This window comes from Miscanthus floridulus, chromosome 1 (assembly GCF_019320115.1).
Source record: "Miscanthus floridulus cultivar M001 chromosome 1, ASM1932011v1, whole genome shotgun sequence".
NCBI lineage: Eukaryota > Viridiplantae > Streptophyta > Magnoliopsida > Poales > Poaceae > Miscanthus > Miscanthus floridulus.
In genome coordinates, this window is record NC_089580.1 from 58,052,342 (window position 1) to 58,074,956 (window position 22,615).

The following is a 22,615-nucleotide window of genomic DNA, read 5'->3' on the forward strand; positions in this document are numbered from 1 at the left end:
ATATTATTAAATTTGCTGCTTTGCATTGTGCGGGTTTTGGAGTCTCAATGCTTTTGAACGATTTTCCTGCAATGGCTATGAGAGGAAGAAGAGGGGTTCCATACTGCATTGGCTGCCAAGCTGATTAAGGAGTGCCAATCTGAAGGAGCGAAGCACATCTACCTTACATAGGTCTGTAGGGAGCAGAACCTTTATTATGCTATCTATGTACCGCTTGTGTTAATTCATCAGTTGACATAGTTGTTATGTTAGTGTCGAGCATTGTTATTATAACAAGTACTCTTTGTTGTGGACATGATGAATGATGTGTATTGATTATATATGTAAGATGTGTGTTTAGTAAGTTATTAAGGTCCAACTAAATTAGTAAATACATTATGAAAACCGGATGTGATTCTGTCACCGTCGGATGTAAGGGCCGTTGGTTGTTTTGTCATCACCGTCGTACCACTCGTCTTTGGTGAAGCAGACTGTCATCACCACCGTCATTCGTCTGATGCGGCAGGGGGTCAATAGTGCATCATCGCCGAATCGTTTAGTAACCCGACACCGACTAAAGGATCATCACGGACGGATCATACTGCAACGCGACGGTACCATGCCCTATGACTGGACGATTCATACGCTGAAGCGATGGTGATATTTGCCTCGACACATGTGGGTCACGCTCCGATACGACGAAATAAGGATCTGATCATGGACAGATAATAAGCCGTGCGACGGTGTTAGTGCATGCCTACACACGCGGGTCGTGTTCCAATATGATGAAAGTAAGGACCTTATCACAGACGGATGATAAGTCAATACGGCGGTGTAATGTATACCCCAATTAGTCTTAGATACCGACGGTAATAAATATGAATATCACTGTCGACAGTTTACCGCCGAGACCAAAATGAGACTGCGACGTGGGACGTGAGTGTGAAAGGTGCTGAGTGTAACCGTGCCTTTGCTTCGAGATCATTGGCTTCATCAGGCTTGTTTTGGCAGCCTCTGCCTTCATTCGCTTCCTGGTTTCATCTCCCTCGCCCTGGGGGGCGCTGAGCACGCTGCCCAGGAGAAGGCTGCCGTTGAGGAGAAGAAGCGCCTCCGTCGGGAGAAGGAAGATATTGATGGAGCGCCAGAGGCATGGAGCGCCGCCGTCCGATGACTATGATGACGACGAGGATGGTGATGAGGATGACGACGATGATTCTAGGGACGAGGACGAGGGCCTGGCGGTCCTACGTGTCGTACCCGATGCCTCGCGGGGGTCCTACGCCCGTACCCGATGCCTCGCGAGGAAAAAGAAAAGAACATTGATAATCAAGTCCGTCTATTTTCTCGTCGAATCGCGCAGGCACGCGCAACCCAAAGTACGGCCGGACTCGTCTGCTCCCATCCTCACCTCGTTTCAAATTTTCCTCTGTTAAACCCTACCTACCCGACGAATCCCTCGGCAGATCCAACCAGCTTGCCGGAGGAATACACCGGGAGATTACATCAAGCGGCGGGGAGAGGGAGGAGTAGGCGGCTGAGGGAGGGTTAGAGCTGGGGGAGGCCGTCGCTGTCATGGAGGCGCAGGCGACGGCGACGGTGAAGGAGGCGCTCGCGGCGCTGTACCACCACCCGGACGCCGCCATCCGCACCGCCGCCGACCGCTGGCTTCAGGAGTTCCAGCACACGCTCGACGCCTGGCAGGTGTGCGCACGCTTCTCCTTTCGATTCACTCTCTTTCCTGTTCGTGTCCTGAGCTGGGTGAGGGTTGGTTTCTGTGTTTAGGGAGTGGGACGCTGCTGACTTGGGTCGGCTAAGAGTGGGATTTTCATGCAGTCGTGTGAATTCGGCCTGAACTAGGGTGAATTGTATCACCGTTGGGAGTGGTTCTGTAATCTGTCCGAAGCTAGCTCCATAGGAGAAGGTGGGAATTGCGATTAGATTTCTTGGAGTGGGACTCTGTTCTGACCCCTGTTGACTGCACATTGTGTCTGCTACAGCTGAGGCTGCTGGTAGGATGTCTAATGCAGGATGGTTGTGGTCTCAGTTGGTGTGCATTAGTTTGGAAAACTCAAAGACTGGATCTTTTAAGTACAGTTTAACTTTTTAATCCTGTCAATTCCTTCTAGATTAGGGTTACTACTTTCTAGTGAACGCTGACGACGCAAATCTACAAGTTGAGCTTCATCCAAGTGTCTTTTATAGGACTTCTATGCGAGTTTGATGCGATGCCAGTATGCCACTGACTGGTTCAACTTAGTCCATCTCCTGTAATTGGAGGTTGTGACGTGTAACATGTTGCTGTGGCTATCCAGGCCTTTGAACAGACTGCTGTTAGAAAGTGATGATTTAAGAAGATGAAGGGAGGATAGAGTTGTGCATTGGCAATGTGTACATTTGCCACTTTTGTGAATTCACCAAAATTGACACTCTTTCAGTGTTTTCTAATTTCTTGATCTGTTATGGTCATATATAGTGTGTTTGTATAAAATTTAGAGTTTCTTGTCGGCTTGTGGTAGTTGAATTTTCTTTGACATTGTATTATATTGCAGCCATTTTATATTTGAGTGTTTTTCTCATTCTCCTTATGCAGGTAGCTGACAGTTTACTTCATGATGAAAGCAGTAATTTGGAAACTCTCATCTTTTGTTCTCAGACCCTCAGAAGCAAGGTAAACAGAAAGGGGTGTAGCCACACCTTGCATGAACTATTTAGAAATGTTATACTCCCTCCGGTACCGTTTATTAGGTGCTGCTGCAGTTTGAGAAATGTCCCTCTTAACGTCTGACCTTTTAATCTGGATCTTTGAAGACTATGGTACTAGTAAATGAACATTAAAGCATACGGTGAACACACTACAACTATTTGGACTAAACAATATTGGACTCGGTTCCAAGGCTGTCAATGAGGACTATAGAGTGATTGCAGTTCACCTAGAATGGAATTTGATTTTCCTTGTTGAGGAGAGCAGAACACTGATGGCATATGACATGAGCCGTAGAAAAGTTCATGTCCTTCCTGTCCGGGTCTCATCCGCTATCCTAAAAGTACCTGGAGTATTTATTTGAACGGACCTCACTATCTGTCTTATGTTCTCTTGTTCATGGAGTTATTAGCAGAGTAGTAAAGGTGCATGCATATGTTGTATTTTGTTGTTAGGATATGTTTTTGTTCAGGTAGGGAGTTGTTTTGAGTCTATATATAGTTCAATTTTGACTTGATAACTAAACCAATGGTATGTTGAATATTATTAAATTTGCTGCTTTGCATTGTGTGGGTTTTGGAGTCTCAATGCTTTTGAACGATTTTCCTGCAATGGCTATGAGAGGAAGAAAAGGGGTTCCATGCTGCATTGGCTGCCAAGCTGATTAAGGAGTGCCAATCTGAAGGAGCGAAGCACATCTACCTTACGTAGGTCTGTAGGGAGCAGAACCTTTATTATGCTATCTATGTACCGCTTGTGTTAATTCATCAGTTGACATAGTTATTATGTTAGTGTCGAGCATTGTTATTATAACAAGTACTCTTTGTTGTGGACATGATGAATGATTTGTATTGATTATATATGTATGATGTGTGTTTAGTAAGTTATTAAGGTCCAACTAAATTAGTAAATACATTATGAAAACCGGATGCGATTCTGTCACCGTCGGATGTAAGGGCCGTTGGTTGTTTTGTCATCACCGTCGTACTACTCGTCTTTGGTGAAGCAGACTGTCATCACCACCGCCATTCGTCTGATGCGGCAGGGGGTCAATAGTGCATCATCGCCGAATCGTTTAGTAACCCGACACCGACTAAAGGATCATCACGGACGGATCATACTGCAACGTGACGGTACTATGCCCTATGACTGGACGGTTCATACGCTGAAGCGATGGTGATATTTGCCTCGACACATGTGGGTCACGCTCCGATACGACGAAATAAGGATCTGATCATGGACAGATAATAAGCCGTGCGACGGTTTTAGTGCATGCCTACACACGCGGGTCGTGTTCCAATACGACGAAAGTAAGGACCTTATCACAGACGAATGATAAGTCAATACGGCGGTGTAGTGTATACCCCAGTTGATCTTAGATACCGACGGTAATAAATATAAGTATCACTGTCGACAGTTTATCGTCGAGGCTGAAATGAGACTGGACGTGAGTGTGAAAGGTGCTTGAGTGTAACCGTGCCTTTGCTTCGAGATCATTGGCTTCATCAGGCTTGTTTTGGCAGCCTCTGCCTTCATTCGCTTCCTGGTTTCATCTCCCTCGCCCTGGGGGGCGCTGAGCACGCTGCCCAGGAGAAGGCTGCCGTTGAGGAGAAGAAGCGCCTCCGTCGGGAGAAGGAAGATATTGATGGAGCGCCAGAGGCATGGAGCGCCGCCGTCCGATGACTATGATGACGACGAGGATGGTGATGAGGATGACGACGATGATTCTAGGGACGAGGACGAGGGCCTGGCGGTCCTACGTGTCGTACCCGATGCCTCGCGGGGGTCCTACGCCCGTACCCGATGCCTCGCGAGGAAAAAGAAAAGAACATTGATAATCAAGTCCGTCTATTTTCTCGTCGAATCGCGCAGGCACGCGCAACCCAAAGTACGGCCGGACTCGTCTGCTCCCATCCTCACCTCGTTTCAAATTTCCCTCTGTTAAACCCTACCTACCCGACGAATCCCTCGGCAGATCCAACCAGCTTGCCGGAGGAATACACCGGGAGATTACATCAAGCGGCGGGGAGAGGGAGGAGTAGGCGGCTGAGGGAGGGTTAGAGCTGGGGGAGGCCGTCGCTGTCATGGAGGCGCAGGCGACGGCGACGGTGAAGGAGGCGCTCGCGGCGCTGTACCACCACCCGGACGCCGCCATCCGCACCGCCGCCGACCGCTGGCTTCAGGAGTTCCAGCACACGCTCGACGCCTGGCAGGTGTGCGCACGCTTCTCCTTTCGATTCACTCTCTTTCCTGTTCGTGTCCTGAGCTGGGTGAGGGTTGGTTTCTGTGTTTAGGGAGTGGGACGCTGCTGACTTGGGTCGGCTAAGAGTGGGATTTTCATGCAGTCGTGTGAATTCGGCCTGAACTAGGGTGAATTGTATCACCGTTGGGAGTGGTTCTGTAATCTGTCCGAAGCTAGCTCCATAGGAGAAGGTGGGAATTGCGATTAGATTTCTTGGAGTGGGACTCTGTTCTGACCCCTGTTGACTGCACATTGTGTCTGCTACAGCTGAGGCTGCTGGTAGGATGTCTAATGCAGGATGGTTGTGGTCTCAGTTGGTGTGCATTAGTTTGGAAAACTCAAAGACTGGATCTTTTAGGTACAGTTTAACTTTTTAATCCTGTCAATTCCTTCTAGATTAGGTTTACTACTTTCTAGTGAACGCTGACGACGCAAATCTACAAGTTGAGCTTCATCCAAGTGTCTTTTATAGGACTTCTATGCGAGTTTGATGCGATGCCAGTATGCCACTGACTGGTTCAACTTAGTCCATCTCCTGTAATTGGAGGTTGTGACGTGTAACATGTTGCTGTGGCTATCCAGGCCTTTGAACAGACTGCTGTTAGAAAGTGATGATTTAAGAAGATGAAGGGAGGATAGAGTTGTGCATTGGCAATGTGTACATTTGCCACTTTTGTGAATTCACCAAAGTTGACACTCTTTCAGTGTTTTCTAATTTCTTGATCTGTTATGGTCATATATAGTGTGTTTGTATAAAATTTAGAGTTTCTTGTCGGCTTGTGGTAGTTGAATTTTCTTTGACATTGTATTATATTGCAGCCATTTTATATTTGAGTGTTTTTCTCATTCTCCTCATGCAGGTAGCTGACAGTTTACTTCATGATGAAAGCAGTAATTTGGAAACTCTCATCTTTTGTTCTCAGACCCTCAGAAGCAAGGTAAACAGAAAGGGGCGTAGCCACACCTTGCATGAACTATTTAGAAATGTTATACTCCCTCCGGTACCGTTTATTAGGTGCTGCTGCAGTTTGAGAAATGTCCCTCTTATTAGGCGCCTCCTAGAAACCAAGGCAGGCATTTAACTCTCGCACAAAAATCGAACGGCTGGCTGCAACTGAACGCTAGCATTTTCGTGGCGTTGTGCTCATGCATGCATGCAAGGAGTGAATGCAGAGAAAGGGGATCCAATACAGGGCTGCCATGTGGCAAGTATGAGCTCTAAAATCCTGTGCCATTTAATAGTTCTCCTCAGTCTCTGGTGTTTTCTTGGTATCTGGAATTTGAGTCTCTGCGCCTAACAAACGGTACCGGAGGGAGTAGTTTACTTAGTTTTCACAGTGATTCTCAGTAATACCATTCCATGTTATTTGTAGGTACAAAGGGACTTTGAAGAGTTACCCTCGGAAGCTTTTCGATCATTACAGGATTCTTTATATGTAAGCACTGTCTTGTGAAGTTTCTTTTACAGAGTATCTATGTTGTATATTGTGGAAAGAAGTCAGCTAGGGCTACCATGTAGTTCTATTGCGGTTTGTGACATCTAAAGTGGCTTAAAAATATCACATAGTATTTGCATAAAGTAAAACACATATAAGTATTTGTGTATCGTATTATTTTTCATATAATTACATAATTTGGAAGTCAATTCACTAGTCTAGACTTTCAAAAGAAAGCATTATAAGTGATTATTGACTGAAGCAGCAAACAGAAAGTCAGAAACCTTTTCTAGTCACATCTAGTTGCTAATTTACAGCTATGAGCTTTGAAACTAAAAACTACCCCCTTGATTCCAAATGTAGGTCGTTGTGACAGTGACACGGTCTCCAATATGACACTTTGGCTTGCGACTTTTGTTAAAATATTTTAGATAGTGAAAATTGTATATTATGGAAATATTTTCCATGATGCATATGGTAACATCATCCATGTGAATCAACGTAATTTTTCATGTGTTGGTGGTCCAAGTTGAAAAGTTTGACCAGATAATGTAATCGCATGAAAGGACCCACATTTGGAATCGGAGGTAGTATTTCTGTTCCCTAGCCCTTAAATATCCCACTCACTCTCAGTAGGCGATACCACCACCAGTGTCAATCATCAAGCCGAAGTTTAGTAAACTTCTATACAAGGGCACATTTATTTATTTTGGGCAGCGGACGCCTTTCTGTCACTCCAAGGCTTGCCCAACTGCCAAACCTGGGAAGCTAATTGCTGTGCATATATCATGGTGGACCTAATGTTACCTTGGGGCAATGACTAGTACATGCAAAGGGCACATTTATTTATTTTGGGTAGCAAACACCTTTCTATCACTTCAAGGGTTGCCAAACCACCAAACCTTGGAAGCTGATTACTGTGCATATATCAAGGTAGACCTAATGCTATCTTTGGGGGCAATGACAATGACTAGAACAATTCAGGGTATAATTTGTGCCTCTTTGAGTTGTTCTATGAAACACTCTGCTTTTGAAGTTCTATTGCAATGTATACTGTGTTTTCCTATCTGGTCCTTTTGATTTCTTAGCCTTGTTATAGTATCTGGTTGACCTTTTAAGGTGCTTTGCTACTTTTTATTTGAATTTGCTGCATTTGCAGGTATTGCTGAAAAAGTTTAATAAGGGACCACAAAAAGTTAGAACACAGGTAAAAATATAGAATTAAGCTATTGTTTATGCTAACACAATTGTTGTAATACTAACACACTTTGGACCATCTTCAGATTTGTATTGCAATTGCTGCTCTGGCTGTGCATGTACCTGTAGAGGACTGGGGAGCTGGTGGAATTGTGAATTGGCTAAGCGATGAAATGAAAGCTCATCCAGAATTTATTCCAGGCTTCCTTGAACTGCTTATAGTTTTGCCACAGGTACTTATATATTCTTTGAGCTTTTTATCAAAAACTGACACACCTATGTTATCCAAAACACTGTTTGGTCATCCTTTTTTTTTTGGCAAAGGTGCATATGTAAGGCGAATTTCTTGTGTGCGCAAGGGTTTCTACCCTTTTCTCTTCTTTAAGACAAAGATACGCAGCTCTCCTGAGCCCTGTGTTCGAGGGGAAAAAAACTGAAAAACTCAAACAAAACTGTAAAACAAAATTTAATGGAAGTTAAAGCTGTGGTCCTTTTCTTGTTCTCTCACAATTTTACATACACGGGGATTTTGAGAATGGCTGAGACTCAGAGAGAGAATACTTCGTTAACGTTTATACCGCTTCCTTCAAAGTAGCCTCACTTCTGTCATCTCTTGCCATCCTTACCTCCCCTCCTCTCCAAATCCCTACGCTCCTCTTCTTTGCCTCTTGTCCATTCTTCTGTACCCGACTACTTTGATATTTCTATCCACTGCCTGTGACATGCTCTGCTCTAGGATGAGACTACCACCACTGTGTAGTTCCAAGGACCATGAGTCATGCAGATCTATGGCCATCTGTGCCGAGAGCATGATCTGGGATGTTCTGTGCCACATGCGCACAACCCAACCTGTAACTGCCAGCCTTCTATTTGCCTGCACTTGAGCTTTGGCAAATTTCTAGCCACCTTACATGGATGGCCAGATCCCCTGTAACAATCCTGGGCGTTTATGGTGGACACAATTCTTTCTCATAGATTTATTCATGTGACTTAAGTTACCAAACATGGCTCGTGCATAAAATCCATAATTCCATATATTGTTATGCAGTGTGTCGGTCTCGGTGAAATTGAACTTTGTCCATTGTTGTGTTTACAGGAAACTTCTAGTTATAAAATCGCGGCTCGTCCTGAAAGGCGCAGACAATTTGAGATTGACCTTTGTTCATCTGCTAATGTTACTATTGATTTATTAACTGCTTGCATGGCCATTGATCAGCTGAAAGAACAGGTTTATTTCCTCTTCAACATTTCCTTTTACGATACTAATCCCTTTAGTGTTATTATGCATAAAGAGGTTGTGCCTACGCATTCATTTTTTTTTATTCAGAGCTTAGCTATTTATTTTATACCTACTCTGCTACATGCACATGTAATGTGCTCCCATGATTGGTCCTTTATGTGCTACTCTCCTTTCTTCTATATATTTGTAGTTGTCCTTCAGTTACTTTGATGGTTGTCAATAGCTTTCCCTCAAGGAGCTTGCTACCTTCATTAATAACTTTGGAGCTAATATCCTAGTTGCTGGTCCTTACAGTTTATATATATTCTGCCCTGTACACTCACTCTGGCAGATTGTGTCTAACTGAGAGATAGTATATAATGTACTGTCCATTTATTTTGTACGTGCAAATGTGATATCCACTTTGTATAAACTACCTCAGATGTGAGTTAACAGACCTTTTATCTTTATATACAACAATGTCACATCTTCATGGTATCTTTTTTGAGGAGAAGCATCCAATTCATGTTTCAATGTTCTTTTTATTGAAACGTAGAAGTTAACTTGCAATTCTGAGATACATTTCAGCACTGCATTTATAGTGTATCTTTGATTGTTCCTTTGCAGGTTTTGGAGGGTTTTTCTTCTTGGCTTCGTTTCTGTCATGGGTATGAAGTTTCTGGTGTTCTGATAGTGATACTTCATTCCTTGAAAGTGTAGCTGTTGTAGTATGTCTCATTCTATTCTTATGCTACTGCTGATTAACGGTATTGATGTCAGTAATTATAATTAAAGTCTTCTTTCTGCCAGAATCTCTGCCTCTGAACTCGCATCACATCCTTTGGTCCATTTGGCACTCTCTTCATTGAACTCTGATCAATTCTTGGAGGCAGCTGTAAATGGTATTGTTCCAAATATGCCTTTAATTTCTATTGTATTCAGGCTGTTCAACTTTTGTTATCTTATACTTTTCACCCTTTTGCCACATTTAACCAATTGAATTCTTTACACAATTCTATGACCATTTTTCTGGTGTGCTTGTGTTATCATGGTTATACTTGATTCTGTGTCTGATATAATAAAAACCTGATATGTCTCTAGATTATATACATCTATATCTATACTGTATACTCTTACAAAAACAAAACCCCACTAGCATGTAATTATGATAGCCGTCTCTTCATGCAAGGTATCCACGTCAGGAAGCCTCGCCCCCACTAACATGCATTTAGCTGTCCACATCATCCACTAGGGCGTACCCAGTGCAGAGAGCTCCCGCTCTGTGCAGGGGTCTGGGGAAGGGTGTTAGTGGCAAGCCTTACCCTCGCCTGTGCAATGCGAGGAGACCACGACTCGAACCCGGGACCTTCCGGTCACAGGCGGTAAGACTCTACCGCTTGCACCAGGCCCGCCCTTCCACATCATCCACTAATGTTCATTTATGAGTCTGTCTCTTCATGTAAGCTAAGCTATCTATACTAATGATCCACATAAGGCCAATAATGATAGGCCGTCCGATTTCCATTCCAAACCATATCTGTCCGCCCAATGCCATCTGTTATCCCTGCAGGCCTAAGCAACGCATGGAGCATTCTTTTAGTTCTTACTACTACCTCCATTATCTTTTATAGGGCGTACAACCATCGTTTTTGACGATTTGTTGGGCACAGGGGTTGGAGGCTGGAGGTGAACAGTGGCCTATGTCATTTACTTGATACGTATGGAACCCGAAGCGTTTTTGCATGTTGAGTTGTGTGGTTCGGTTCTGTGCTTGTTGTTTTTTCACCGCGCTGCGCTACGTTGGTTTGTTTCACCAGGCAACAGAAACGTCGCTGCATGCATGCATGCAGATATGGGGCGTGATCTTGCTCCTCGACGCTGCATTACTACTACTCATCCTCGCTATCTGAGTTTCCTTGGTATCTGCAATACTAGTCTCCACGCCTAATAAAAGATAATGGAGGGAGTACTTACTAATTAATTATTTCACGCTCAAGATTGTAAACATAGCAGTGCTCATAAGATTATTGTTCTTTAATGGGTGAAAGGGCCTCTAGCTGAGTTGGTTAGGTGGTCTGAGTAGCACTCCTCAGGTCCTGAGTTCGACTCCCCGTGGGAGCGAATTTCAGGCAGGGGTTAAAAAAATCCCCTCGTCTGTCCCACGCCAAAGCACATGTCTAAGGCCTGGCCCTGGTTGTGGTCGTTCTCACATGGGCTCCGGTGCCGCTGTGTATGGGTGGGGTAGGGGTTTGGGGGTTTTCTCGACCTGCGTGAGAAGGTCTTCTTCTTAATGCAATACCCGGGGGCTGTCTTGCCCCCTGCAGGTTAAGTTTTTTTTTTCTTTAATGGTGTTCATGCATCCAGTTGACATTGTAAACAGTGTCAGTATTTGAGTACGACTTTGGTTGTGAGTTTCCATTAAATATACATAAAATGGCCTAATAGAATTACAATAATATGAAAGCATTTTCAACTTTGAAGGCGAATAAACGCATAACATATTCAGATGGTGATTAGATATCTACTAGATAATGTTGACCAGAACTAAAATAGTTCTTTTTTGTGAGACAAATCTATGATGGTTTGACTGCATTTTAGGACATCACCTCAACATATTAGGAACAATATAATACAACCGTTCGACTACCCAATAACCTATTCCTTAAAATTGCTATGTATCTGGTACCAGGTATCAGATTCCAGATACCAGGATTCAACATGCTGCCCCTTGAAGCAGGAATATATTGACACCTAGTGCAGGTTTCAAGTTTGTAGCCAACCGCTGCAGGTTTTGTTGTTTTCATTGTTTCAACATGGGCTCAATGAGGGTCCTACAAGCTTCAATAACCAAATCAACTTCAGTACGTGCACACCTCTCAAGAGGTGTGATAAAACGGGAAGATCTTAGGGCAGTTTTCTGATAGACGAAGTGAAGTTAGGGCTCAAGGTATTAGTGACCCATTGGTTGGAGGCTGGCTGTGTCGCTGTGGCAGTGTGCATAGAACTATAGAAGGGGCTCAATGATGAATCACACTTAGATCCAGCTCCCAGGCTGTACCATGTCTGTCTAACTGGCATGTGCATACTCACCCTGCTGCATCATCATAAGGCATGGGCCATGACTTCCTTGTGGGATCCCTGTGCAACGCGCTCCTTGCGTATTGCTTTTTGCAACATCATGTCCTCCATGTTCTCACAGAAGACAAAGCTATGCCGTCTGGCACACCAAATCCTCATCTAGTCCGGCCAGTCTCACAGAGAGCAACTTCCAGTTCTGCTTCGACATAGGCTGTGTGTTGGCCAAAACAGGCGGAGCTTTTCTTGCTTAGACCATATACAGAAACTGCGCCCCTGAACTCCTGAAGGATTTTCATGCTCCATTCTATTTTTGTTTCTATACATGGGAAGTCCAGGATACTCTCACATCGCCCTTGCCACTACAGCCTACAGTAAAGATTTGCGGGTAGCAGTCCTGCAGTTGTTGCTTGTCAATGAGTTGGTGGCTTCCTATGGTTATGGAGCTGCCATGCCTGTTGGCTGTTGCCAAGACTGGATTCCAAAAGCTGCCGTCTCCTTCACATGCCATTGCCTTCCACCAGAGTCCACATTGTTTCCTCCAGCTGCTTCATTGTATGAACTATGAAGTATCCTGTTTGCACTGCTAGCATACATTTGATGTTTGGGAATTGGGATTTATATTTTATCCACTTGGCTCTCATGATTCTGTTACTGTGGTTCACTGTCCAATTGAAGTGAGGATGATTAGTCATTTGCCTTTATTGCTTGCTCTGTAAAAGGCATAAACATATTACATTTGCATGGGATTAATATTAAAGAGTCACTGTTATTTGCTCAATATTCTTCCAAACAACTTTGCAAGCTTCTCGCATTAGCTTGATTTTCTGGGCTTATAAGGTAGTAAAAGCTGGTTTACGGGTTAAACTAAGCTTGGCCAAACCAACACTCCGAGCTAGGGATCCAAGTGGGTACCCAGTGTTTTCTAGGTCAGCTAGTTCAGTTCATTTTTTCTCCTAAGTTATCTATGTGGCATGCCGTTCTAGTTCGTTTTCGCAAGTTTTGGGTTGACCCAATGACCCCAAACAAGTGAACTTGCATCCCTACTGAGAATGGCTGTAATTAGTACTGGGAATGGCTGTAGTTAGCTACGACTAAGATGACTAGTCCAGTAATTCTCATGCCTTTGGTTTTGTCGGAACCTCACTGATATAGTTAATGTTCTAATTTCCAGTTACATCTGAACTGATACATGCTACTGTATCTCATGGCTCTGGTACTATTGCTGAGCAAATGCCGCTCATTCAAATTCTTGTCCCTCATATTATGGGTCTGAAAGAGCAGCTCAAAGATCCATCTAAGGTATGACATCTCTGGTCATATTCTGCATGGACGGTCAGTGTATCTGTCAAATTCCTCTTCATCATGTTTTGAGTGTTAATTTTATCTCTTCAATCTTCATGCTCGCAGATATCATTTGGTGGAATTAATGTACTTCATTGGTGATTCCAGGAAAATTCAAAATTTCTGTTAGCGCCGTAATTAGGATTTAGGAATGAGTCACTCTAGCTCTCTTTTAGTTATCTTTCATTGGAATGCGCAATGAAAAGGTGTAGGCATTGTAGATTGCAAGACGTAGTAGATTGATTGTTGAGATACAATGTACATGAATATATAGGCAAGAACAGGGGTGGCTTATAGAAACGTAACCAACCTCCAATATCCTTGCCTAATAGAACTCAATCTACACAATTCTGGACTTATAGTCGAAGGAAACCTCCTGAGCATGCCCTGGCCGTACCCTGTGTAGAGGGATAGCCGGCTGGGCTACTCTAAGCTAAGCCCATGGCCCATATGTATATAATCCTGTCTAACAAAAGGAACTAAAATGCTTTGGTGTTGTTTGAGCTGGTAAAGTTATTTTACCCATGAATCCACAGTTTCCTGTCTAAGCAAACTCTTTTAGTGCATCTTTGAATTTTGAAAGTAAATTTTTAACTTTTGTTTCTGAACAAACACAAATGCATCTAAGTCTGAGCTTTTAAAATAATCGGACTGTTGGGGAAGATGCTATGATAAACAAAAGCCAGTACGGCAATTGATTAGCAGAGGGAAAATTAAAAAGTGAGAGAGAGAATTGCTCCATTTGTCCCTGAAGTCGCATGGTTGTGTCACCCTTACCCACACCCATCATAAATACTTTGTGAGACCCCTAAATGTTAACTCTGTTTGTGGTAGTGGCCCAAATTACTGTTGGATTAGTGATAGTCCTGATGTGGCATTGAACATGGCCTATCAAGCTATTACCATGTTGGCTTTCATCATTTCTCCCCATGCTCTTTGTCTGTCCTCTCACTGCTGCAGTACATACAGATCCCTAGGAACAGAGTACTCCTCTGGCCCACCATTTCCTATTCCTCCTTTATTGCCACTAAACTCCATGAGAAAATATATTAACAAGTGCTTATTATATTTATCTTTTTTGTTATATTTTATATGTTTATACCTTGAGTGTTTGGTAAATATGTAGAAATGCATGTGTTGTTTTACTTCTATTTTTTATGACCCTTTGGCACATTTTCAGGATGAAGAAGATGTAAAAGCTATTGCTCGTTTATATGCAGACATGGGTGAATCCTATGTTGACTTGATTGCCACAGGTAAATTTCATGGATTATGCTGATCACCATTGAGATCCTTCTCTTGCCAATGACCCATTTATTTACTTTTAATGTTTGAGCTTTACCAGGTTCAGATGATTCAATTCAAATAGTAAACGCATTGCTAGAAGTTACTTCTCATCTGGAATTTGATATTTCCTCTATGACGTTTAATTTCTGGCACTGTCTTAAGCGTAACCTGATCAAGAGGTAATTGACTAACCTAATTAAACATCATGTGCTTTGCCTGAGAAATAATGTTATCAATGCTTCATGTATTTTAGGGACTCTTATGTATCATATGGATCAGAGGTGGCAATTGAAGCTGAGAAAAACAGAAGATTACAAATATTTCGTCCAAAGTTTGAAACTCTGGTGTCTCTGGTACGTATTTGAGGACTGAGGATTTTATAACATCCTCCCTATAATCTTGCCGTGTAATGAAATCAGCAATGTCCACTGAGTTATTTCATTTCATGTGTCTGATTTCATATATTGTGTTGATTTCTGGATCAGGTCAGTTTCCGAGTTGAATACCCTGAGGACTACCACACCTTTTCCGAGGAAGACCGCAGGGATTTTAGACATGTTAGATATGGTACAGTACCTAATTTCTTTTAGCTGGTTTCATCAGTCCATTTTGCCTATCTTGTGGTTGTAAGACATATTTAGGGCCATTTGTGTTTCAGCTGTTAGTGATGTGCTACTTGATGCAACTGAAGTTCTTGGGGGTGACTCGACGCTAAAACTACTTTCCACCAAGCTAGCTCAGGTGACCTAAACTATTTCTCTTGTTTTATTTCTGAGATCTTGTGCTCAATCTCTTTGTTGGCTTGGCAGTTTCCTTACTCGATGTATTTTGTGATTTGTGATTTGTTTAGTTTCTCGGTTACTTTGGCATCTTGTGCTCATTATTATAATGTTTCTTCTCCAGAAGGCTTTTCTTTTATTGAAACAATAATTTCATGTCTCCATATATAGTCTAGACAGAATGACTGTATTCCAGCATAGGTTTGTCTGGCCCTTCTGACTTTGTGTATATGGATTTTGGGTTGTTGGGCTAGTTGCTCAGTAATACTACAACCAGCATGCAAATAAAAAATAGTATTTGTACGCTGTTTGATATGATTTAAGATGTTAATAGTATATTGACATGAAGCGCTTACTGATCAGAATTCACAGATGGATTTTGGATATTTGAGGCGCATTAACAGTACAGGTGCTGATTGAGTATCTAGAGCTTTGGGAAGTTTTAGAGGTATTCCATTTGAATCCTGATGTACCAGATCAACACAAGTGGAGATTTATTGAGACAGTGACATATTCTTGTTGCTCAGCATACTTGGCCTTTTTTGTGTTAGTGTATGGATGCCCTGTTACGAATAAGGGAGACTGAATTGGATGATAGTATTGAGAGCTGGCACTATGCACTAGACTTGAAAAATAAAAGAGACTAATTACATCCAAAATCCAAGATCGAAGATGTCGTCGAAGCATGCAAATCTTGGACAATGTCGATGTAGGAAATGACCTCCTCCAATACCTCCAATCTTCACAGACGGTACTTTAACTCTTCAAATATGAACCTTGCTTTGGAGACTTTGAACTCGACGAGAATAAAGAGACGTGTCAAATCAAGCCAAAGGAAGAACAGAGAGATCACTGCTGAAAGACGGCAAGTAGGACAGAATGGTGATGATGATAAATAAACAGCCATTGATCATGAAGTGTAGCAAAATAGCTACGAAAGAGACCGAGAGGGCATAGTCGCATCAATGATGATGATGATTAGCTAAATCTTTTTTTTTGCGAGTAATGATTAGCTAAATCGATGGGACTCAGCTAACCAAAGGGACTTTACGTGACTAACACGAGCACATGATTTACTTTTTGGGATGGAGGGAGTAGATATCAACAATATAACGTTGATTGCTTAACCTCAGGCTTCAGTTTTCTTTCAAACTGACTGACCATTGCCTGCCCAGAGTTGCACCAGAAAAGTTTCTTTAGTTCTCAATAATAACAGTTTTTCACTTTTGTATTTTAGGCATATGGGAGCTGCAACAATGAGCAGAACCCCAAGTGGCAACCTGTAGAGGCTGCCCTGTTCTGTATACAAGCAATTGCAAGATCAGTCTCAATTGAGGAGCGAGAAATTTTACCACAGGTATTGATAGCATATTGATTGTCCCATAATGCTATTGGTTGTTCTTCCTTAACTAGATCATCTACAAGATCTTCCTCTGATAAGCTACCTTTTGTTTGCACTGAATTCTTATTTGGTGTTGATCATGCGCTGTTATTGTTTTCTAAAGGTTATGTTACTGCTTCCCTGCCTTCCTCACCATGAGCAGTTGCTACGAACAGGTATGTTTCACCGTGCAGATAGTTCAGAAGTCCTTGATCTTTGCACGGTGTTTATTTAATTTTATGCTGTACCTGCTCAGTAGGCAGTAGCTCGTTAGCTCTGTCAAGATGTTAATGTTTATGACAGTTAGAGCTGCTTATTCCCATTGACAGATTTTTATTGTTACTGAGTTACTTGGTTATATTTTTTTTTGATCCTTCTAGCTGCGTGCTTTTGAATAACAACCATGCAATAAATGGTTTACCTGGCCTGTTTATCACGATGTTCTGAAATATACTTACAGTTTGTTCGACCATTGGAGCATTTTCAAAATGGATTGATGCTGCACCAGCTGAATTATCTATTCTACCACCTCTAGTTGATATTCTCAATAAGGGTATGAATACATCAGAGGATACAGCTGCGGCTGCTTCTATGGCCTTTAAGTACATATGTGAAGGTATGCATCTGCATCTACTTAGCAGTGTATTATCTTTGTGCATCTGTTTCGGAATTGTCTTATTTATTTTAATAAATCTAGCTTGGTACTGTTGGGCTATTGCCTGTGACTGTAGTAAAATTTGAGATGGGCTATTCTATTAAATGCCATTCATGATTTGGCACCCCATTTCCTCATTGGTGTGTGATAGCGTCTGGTGGCAAATCCTAAAGTGCCAGTGCTGTTGAATAGTATGGGGTGTTAGGTTTCATGCACCAACCAGATGAACCCAAAAACTTAAGCCGTTGGGAAGAGGTGGGCAATCCACTTTATACTTCAACACTCTCACTCACGTGCAGCCACATACAAGGCGCAAACGTGGAAATAAAGGAGTGGAGGACTTAAATGATGCCTCTGCCATGACTCGAACTCGAGACCTCTGGCTTTAATACCATGTTAGGTTTCATGCACCAACCAGATGAACTCAAAAGCTTAAGCCGTTGGGAAGAGGTGGGCAATCCACTTTATACTTCAACATGGGGGAACTTATCCTTGCTTTGAATTTTGCCCAAATTTATGTTTTGATGCCATAAATTATTTACTGTTTGTTTAATTTATTTATCCTTTTTTGGTGATAAGACTGTAGGAGAAAGTTCTCAGGGTCCCTGGATAGCCTCTTCCAGATATACCATGTTGCAATTAGTGGAGTTGGTGGTTATAAAGTTTCTTCAGAGGACTCATTGCATTTGGTTGAAGCCCTAAGGTTCTATGATTCCTCCCATCCAGCTTGGCTATTTTTGTTAGTAAAACTTTTTGGTTGTCTCAAGTACTCACCTTGCACGCTTTTGCATTATATACACTTTGATCAGTGTGGTTATTACAACGCTTCCACCAGAATCTGCTAGTAGAGCCCTGGAGTTAATCTGCCAGCCAGTAATCAATCCCTTGCAAGTAGGTATCCCTTTTTTATAGTCAATTAGACATGCTTAATGTATCCATTATAATTTGTTTGCTTCGATAAAAGGAATTAATCCAGCAAGGTGATCAAGTTCTTCAACAAGTCCCTGCTCGGCATTTAACTGTACATATAGACCGACTATCAAGCATTTTCAGGTGGTGGCCTTCTATTTCTAAATTTCTTCCATTGAAAAATACGTTTGTTTACTAAATCCTCCAAATTGTTCCAGCAATGTGAAACAACCAGAACTAGTTGCTGAAGCTGTATATAGATATTGGCCGACACTCAAGAGTATCTTTGATCAGTAAGTATGATACCATGGAGTTATTGACAGAAGTTCCTATTACTGCTATATACATGAATGTTCTCCTCCACTCCTTTATCAAAATACTCTTATGCACAGACGAGCATGGGATACCCGTACCATGGAGTCAATATGCCAATCTTGCAAATTTGCTGTAAGTTTGTGACTTGTTTGGCATATTAATTGTTTGATATAATTTCTACTCAAATCTCATGCAAGTGCCATCAAGATTGCATTATGGAACTATTTTCTTGTATCAGACATGGAGTCTGAATAACTCTGGTTCCTAATGTTCCTTGGTTTAACTGTTTAATTAAAAGTTGCAATGAAAATCTACCTGATGTTTTCTGAGTAGTGTGGAGCATGGGCTACAGCATAGCCTTGTAAGTTTCAGTTTATCATGCCTGATGCACCAGGGTGCTTGGCACAAAAGTGTGTAGGTAGTTTGTAAGTTTCAGCTTATCATGCCTAATTCAGGGCTTTGTAGACTGTTGTTTCAGTACTTCCCAAAATGTACAAATTATCGTCCAGTAAGTAATAAAGCTGGAGTTGGAGATTGCAAAACCCTTATTTTGCTCTAAATTTGTTCTTTTAGCTTCTAGTAAGGGATTGAAGCAGATTACAAATATCTCTTGTGGTCACTTCAATACCATCTGGATATTCATTGTCCGCTGACTAATGCTGACATGCCTTTTCTGTGTGAAGGTAAGGACATGTGGAAGGGTCATGGGAATGACGATTGGTGCAATGCTTGAAGAAATCCAAACTCTCTACCAACAACACAAACAGTCTTGCTTCCTTTACTTGTCCAGTGAAGTTATCAAGGTTGATTTATATTTTCAAAGAGTCGAGTAATAAACTTGAACTGTATTTTCCCCTCCTCTGACAATTCTTTTTCTTTGTAGATTTTTGGATCTGATCCATCTTGTGCGGGCTATCTTACTAGCTTGATACAAATACTTTTCAGCCATACAGTGCAGCTTCTCAGAACGATTCAAGTAATTGTTCTTTCTTTTCATTCCTAGGTGACAATTACATATTGGCAACATAAAAGGTGACCAAAGTGCACTATATTTTCAGGATTTTACAGCCAGACCAGATATAGCTGATGATTGCTATTTGTTAGCATCAAGATGTATTCGTTACTGTCCTGATCTATTTATACCTACAGAAATGTTTCAAAGATTGGTTGACTGCGCAATGGCTGGTATAACTATACAGCACAGGTAATGGCCTCAAGATTGGCCTGACTGCGCAATGGCTGGTATATATAAACATTTAAACAAGACTGAGAGATGCTTGAGTTGGTTCAAATTCGAAAAATTCTCTATACATACAACAAGGCCCTTATTGATATATATTCAGAATCCATTTCAGAGTTGATCCGAATCTGACCATCTAGCAGTCTTGTTCAAACACTTTTATCTATGAAAACGATATTCTTGTTCGCTGTGTTTTATTTATTTTTTCAGTATTGAAGTATTGAAGTCTAATGTTGTAACCTAACTTTTATGTAACAGGGAAGCCTGTAAATCGATATTGTGTTTTCTATCTGATGTCTTTGACCTTCCAAACTCATCTGACGGGGGACAGTACCGTGAAGTTATTAACACAATCATACTTCAGCGTGGTGCAACCCTTACTAGAATAATGATTGCTGCCTTAACTGGGGCGCTACCATCTGGTCGTCTGGAGGAGGTGGGTTGTAAGATCGTATCTTTTTTTTTTATATATAAACAAAAAAATCTGAAACATGCATGAGAATTGTCATTGCATTAAAAAGAAAACTAATTTTCAGTGGCATTTCCATTATTGTTTGTTACATTCGCGTCCAGCGAAAAATTGTTGAACTACTCTACACTCTACCAGCAGCTGGTAAGAGCATGTCTTACATGATGTTTTCTTTTGCTCTACCAGCAGCTAGAAAGAGCATGTCTTACATGATGTTTTCTTTTGCTCTACCAGCAGCTGGAAAGACATGAATCAACATTCTCGGATTCTCCTGTGTTATCAGATATCTCACTAAAAACTGATGCAAAGAGGCAAATGTAGCTCACTTTTTTTTGGTCAAAATATATGTCTCTTATTTGGTCACAAAATTACTGGAATACCTTTTTAACTACATAACAGCATATTGGATTGGAATGTTAGTTCCTTACTGATATACTACCCCTGTTCAAAATTTGTAGGTTGTTTTAGTTCTGCCCTAAGTCAAACTTATCTTTGATAAAGTTTATAGAAAAATGCAGCAACATCTAGAACATAAAAAATTAATCTCTCTAAATCCATCATAAAATATGTCTTGACAGTGTATTGATTGGTAACATGATGTTAATGTATTTTTCATAAACTTTCTCAGAGTAAAGAGAAGTTTGACTCTCATTAGGACTATCTGGTCACTATTTGTCCATCATTTTAAGAGTATAGAATAGAGACAAAAAATAACTGTAAAGGTGTAACTGAATGTCTTCCTGCTATTAATTATGGTGATTATTGCATTTGTGCTGTCTCAGGTGTAAGTAAAGCCACATTACTTTTAGTTTCCCTGCTTATATCACATACTTTGTCATTTTTCATCCCCACATTACCTACATTCTACTTGTATGGCGGGAAAAAGTCTTAGGCCTTGTTTGGCGGGGCTCCCTCTGGCTTCGGCTCTACTCAAGGAGCCAGAGCTTTTTTGGGCTCCTAGTTCATTCCTTGAGGAGAGAGAAAAACAGCTCCTGGTTGTTCCAAACAGGCTCTTTATCGAGGCCATGAAATCACCAACTCCACTGTGGCATGCTGACAGCCATTTGTGCATAAAATCAACACGAGAATGCCAATTGTAGTTTTGATATTTTATTGTATTACTGAAAAAAATTTAGAGCAAAGTATGAGATAGTAAGATGATAATTGACAGGTGGATCTGTACCTTTTTGCAGGTTTCTTATGTTCTGCTGTCACTTAGCAGAGCCTTTGGTGAGAACATGCTGAACTGGGCAAGGGAAAGCATTAATCTTATACCACCACAAGCCCTAACAGATGCAGAACGTTTGCGTTTCTTCAACATCATATCTGATGCTGCTTCCGGATCTAGTCTTCATACCATAACAGATAGATTTGGAGAAATCTCAGATGTTTGTAGACGAAACAAAACAGTGCAAGACCTAGTTCAAAGTGCCTTGCGGCCTCACGATTTGACCTTCACGGTGGTTCCACAACAGATGTGATAACTGCAAGGCAAGTTTAGAAAGCCAGTTCATGCATATTTTCAAGTTGAGAAAAGCCACTGAGTCAGTGTTGATGCAAGACTCAAGTCATCTTGGGAAATTTTTTCTTAGTTCATACAGGTTTGAGTTGCGGCGGCATACAGTTCAGATTTGTTCAGAGCATAGATAGGTCAGTAAGCATTGTAATTCTTTCGTGTTTCTCCTTTGTACATGTGCCGTAAATTGTGTATTTGGGGAGGGAGATAAGTTGTGTTGTATTATCTCAAAAAACAGTGTTATACTGGGTAGAAGTGGCAGATCACGCGGAATGGTGATCTACCATGGGCCTGATTTTGCGTTGGCCGGTCAGCTTCTTTTTTTGTAAAGTGAGGTGGCCATCGATTTTATTATGTAAGCTTATACCGGCTGTTCAAGGACGGACAAGTTTGTGCTTCCCTTATGATCCCCAGATGTGATGGCCTATGATTAGAACTGGTGCAATTTAAGCTCACCTTGAATCAGGGCCAGACGTTTGAACTAATTTGGCTGGTTGCATCTACTCTCTCGGTACATAAAAGAATGCAATTCTTACTTTTTGAGAGTCAAATGGTTTGAACTTTCACTAAATTTATATAAAAAGTACCAATATTCATGATATAAAATAAATATAATTAGATTAGTTATAAATATGTTATTATAATAATTTATTTAGAGACATAAATGTTAATACTATTTACTATAAAGTTGATCAAACTTGAATGAGATTGACTGACAGAGATTCTATAATTATATTCTTTTCTATGCTAGAGGTAGTATTCGTTAATTAGTGTGTCCTCGACGAGGTTTCGTCCTGTGCTTGCAGAATGTAAATGCGGTACAAGACCACCGATTTTTTTTTATATTTTAGCTTTCTTTTTAAAAGTTTCT

General features: G+C 41.5%; 1 protein-coding gene and 1 long non-coding RNA gene across 3 annotated transcripts; both read left to right on the top strand.

Annotated features, from left to right (window-relative positions):
* Positions 1 to 991: 991 nt before the first annotated feature.
* LOC136526242 (uncharacterized) lies at positions 992 to 2,658 on the top strand. Its single transcript, XR_010776536.1, has 3 exons — positions 992 to 1,355; positions 1,443 to 1,680; positions 2,570 to 2,658. It is a non-coding gene; the product is annotated as an uncharacterized lncRNA (long non-coding RNA).
* Positions 2,659 to 4,221: 1,563 nt separating this feature from the next.
* On the top strand, positions 4,222 to 22,199 carry LOC136526101 (transportin MOS14-like). Of its 2 annotated transcripts, XM_066518942.1 has the most exons (28): positions 4,222 to 4,568; positions 4,656 to 4,893; positions 5,783 to 5,860; positions 6,296 to 6,358; positions 7,518 to 7,565; positions 7,642 to 7,788; positions 8,652 to 8,783; positions 9,402 to 9,442; positions 9,585 to 9,676; positions 13,024 to 13,151; positions 14,374 to 14,449; positions 14,539 to 14,659; positions 14,734 to 14,833; positions 14,966 to 15,047; positions 15,139 to 15,221; positions 16,497 to 16,616; positions 16,765 to 16,816; positions 17,101 to 17,256; positions 17,875 to 17,998; positions 18,105 to 18,186; positions 18,260 to 18,348; positions 18,423 to 18,497; positions 18,597 to 18,651; positions 19,203 to 19,322; positions 19,403 to 19,495; positions 19,578 to 19,723; positions 20,018 to 20,195; positions 21,422 to 22,199. In XM_066518942.1, the coding sequence occupies exons 2-28, from the start codon at positions 4,765 to 4,767 to the stop codon at positions 21,707 to 21,709; spliced, it is 2,898 nt and encodes a 965-aa protein (XP_066375039.1). In that variant the 5' UTR covers positions 4,222 to 4,568; positions 4,656 to 4,764; the 3' UTR covers positions 21,710 to 22,199. The 2 variants fall into 2 exon arrangements, with proteins under 2 accessions (XP_066375039.1, XP_066374991.1); XM_066518894.1 differs by having other exon boundaries at positions 4,222 to 4,893.
* The last annotated feature ends 416 nt before the right edge of the window (positions 22,200 to 22,615 follow it).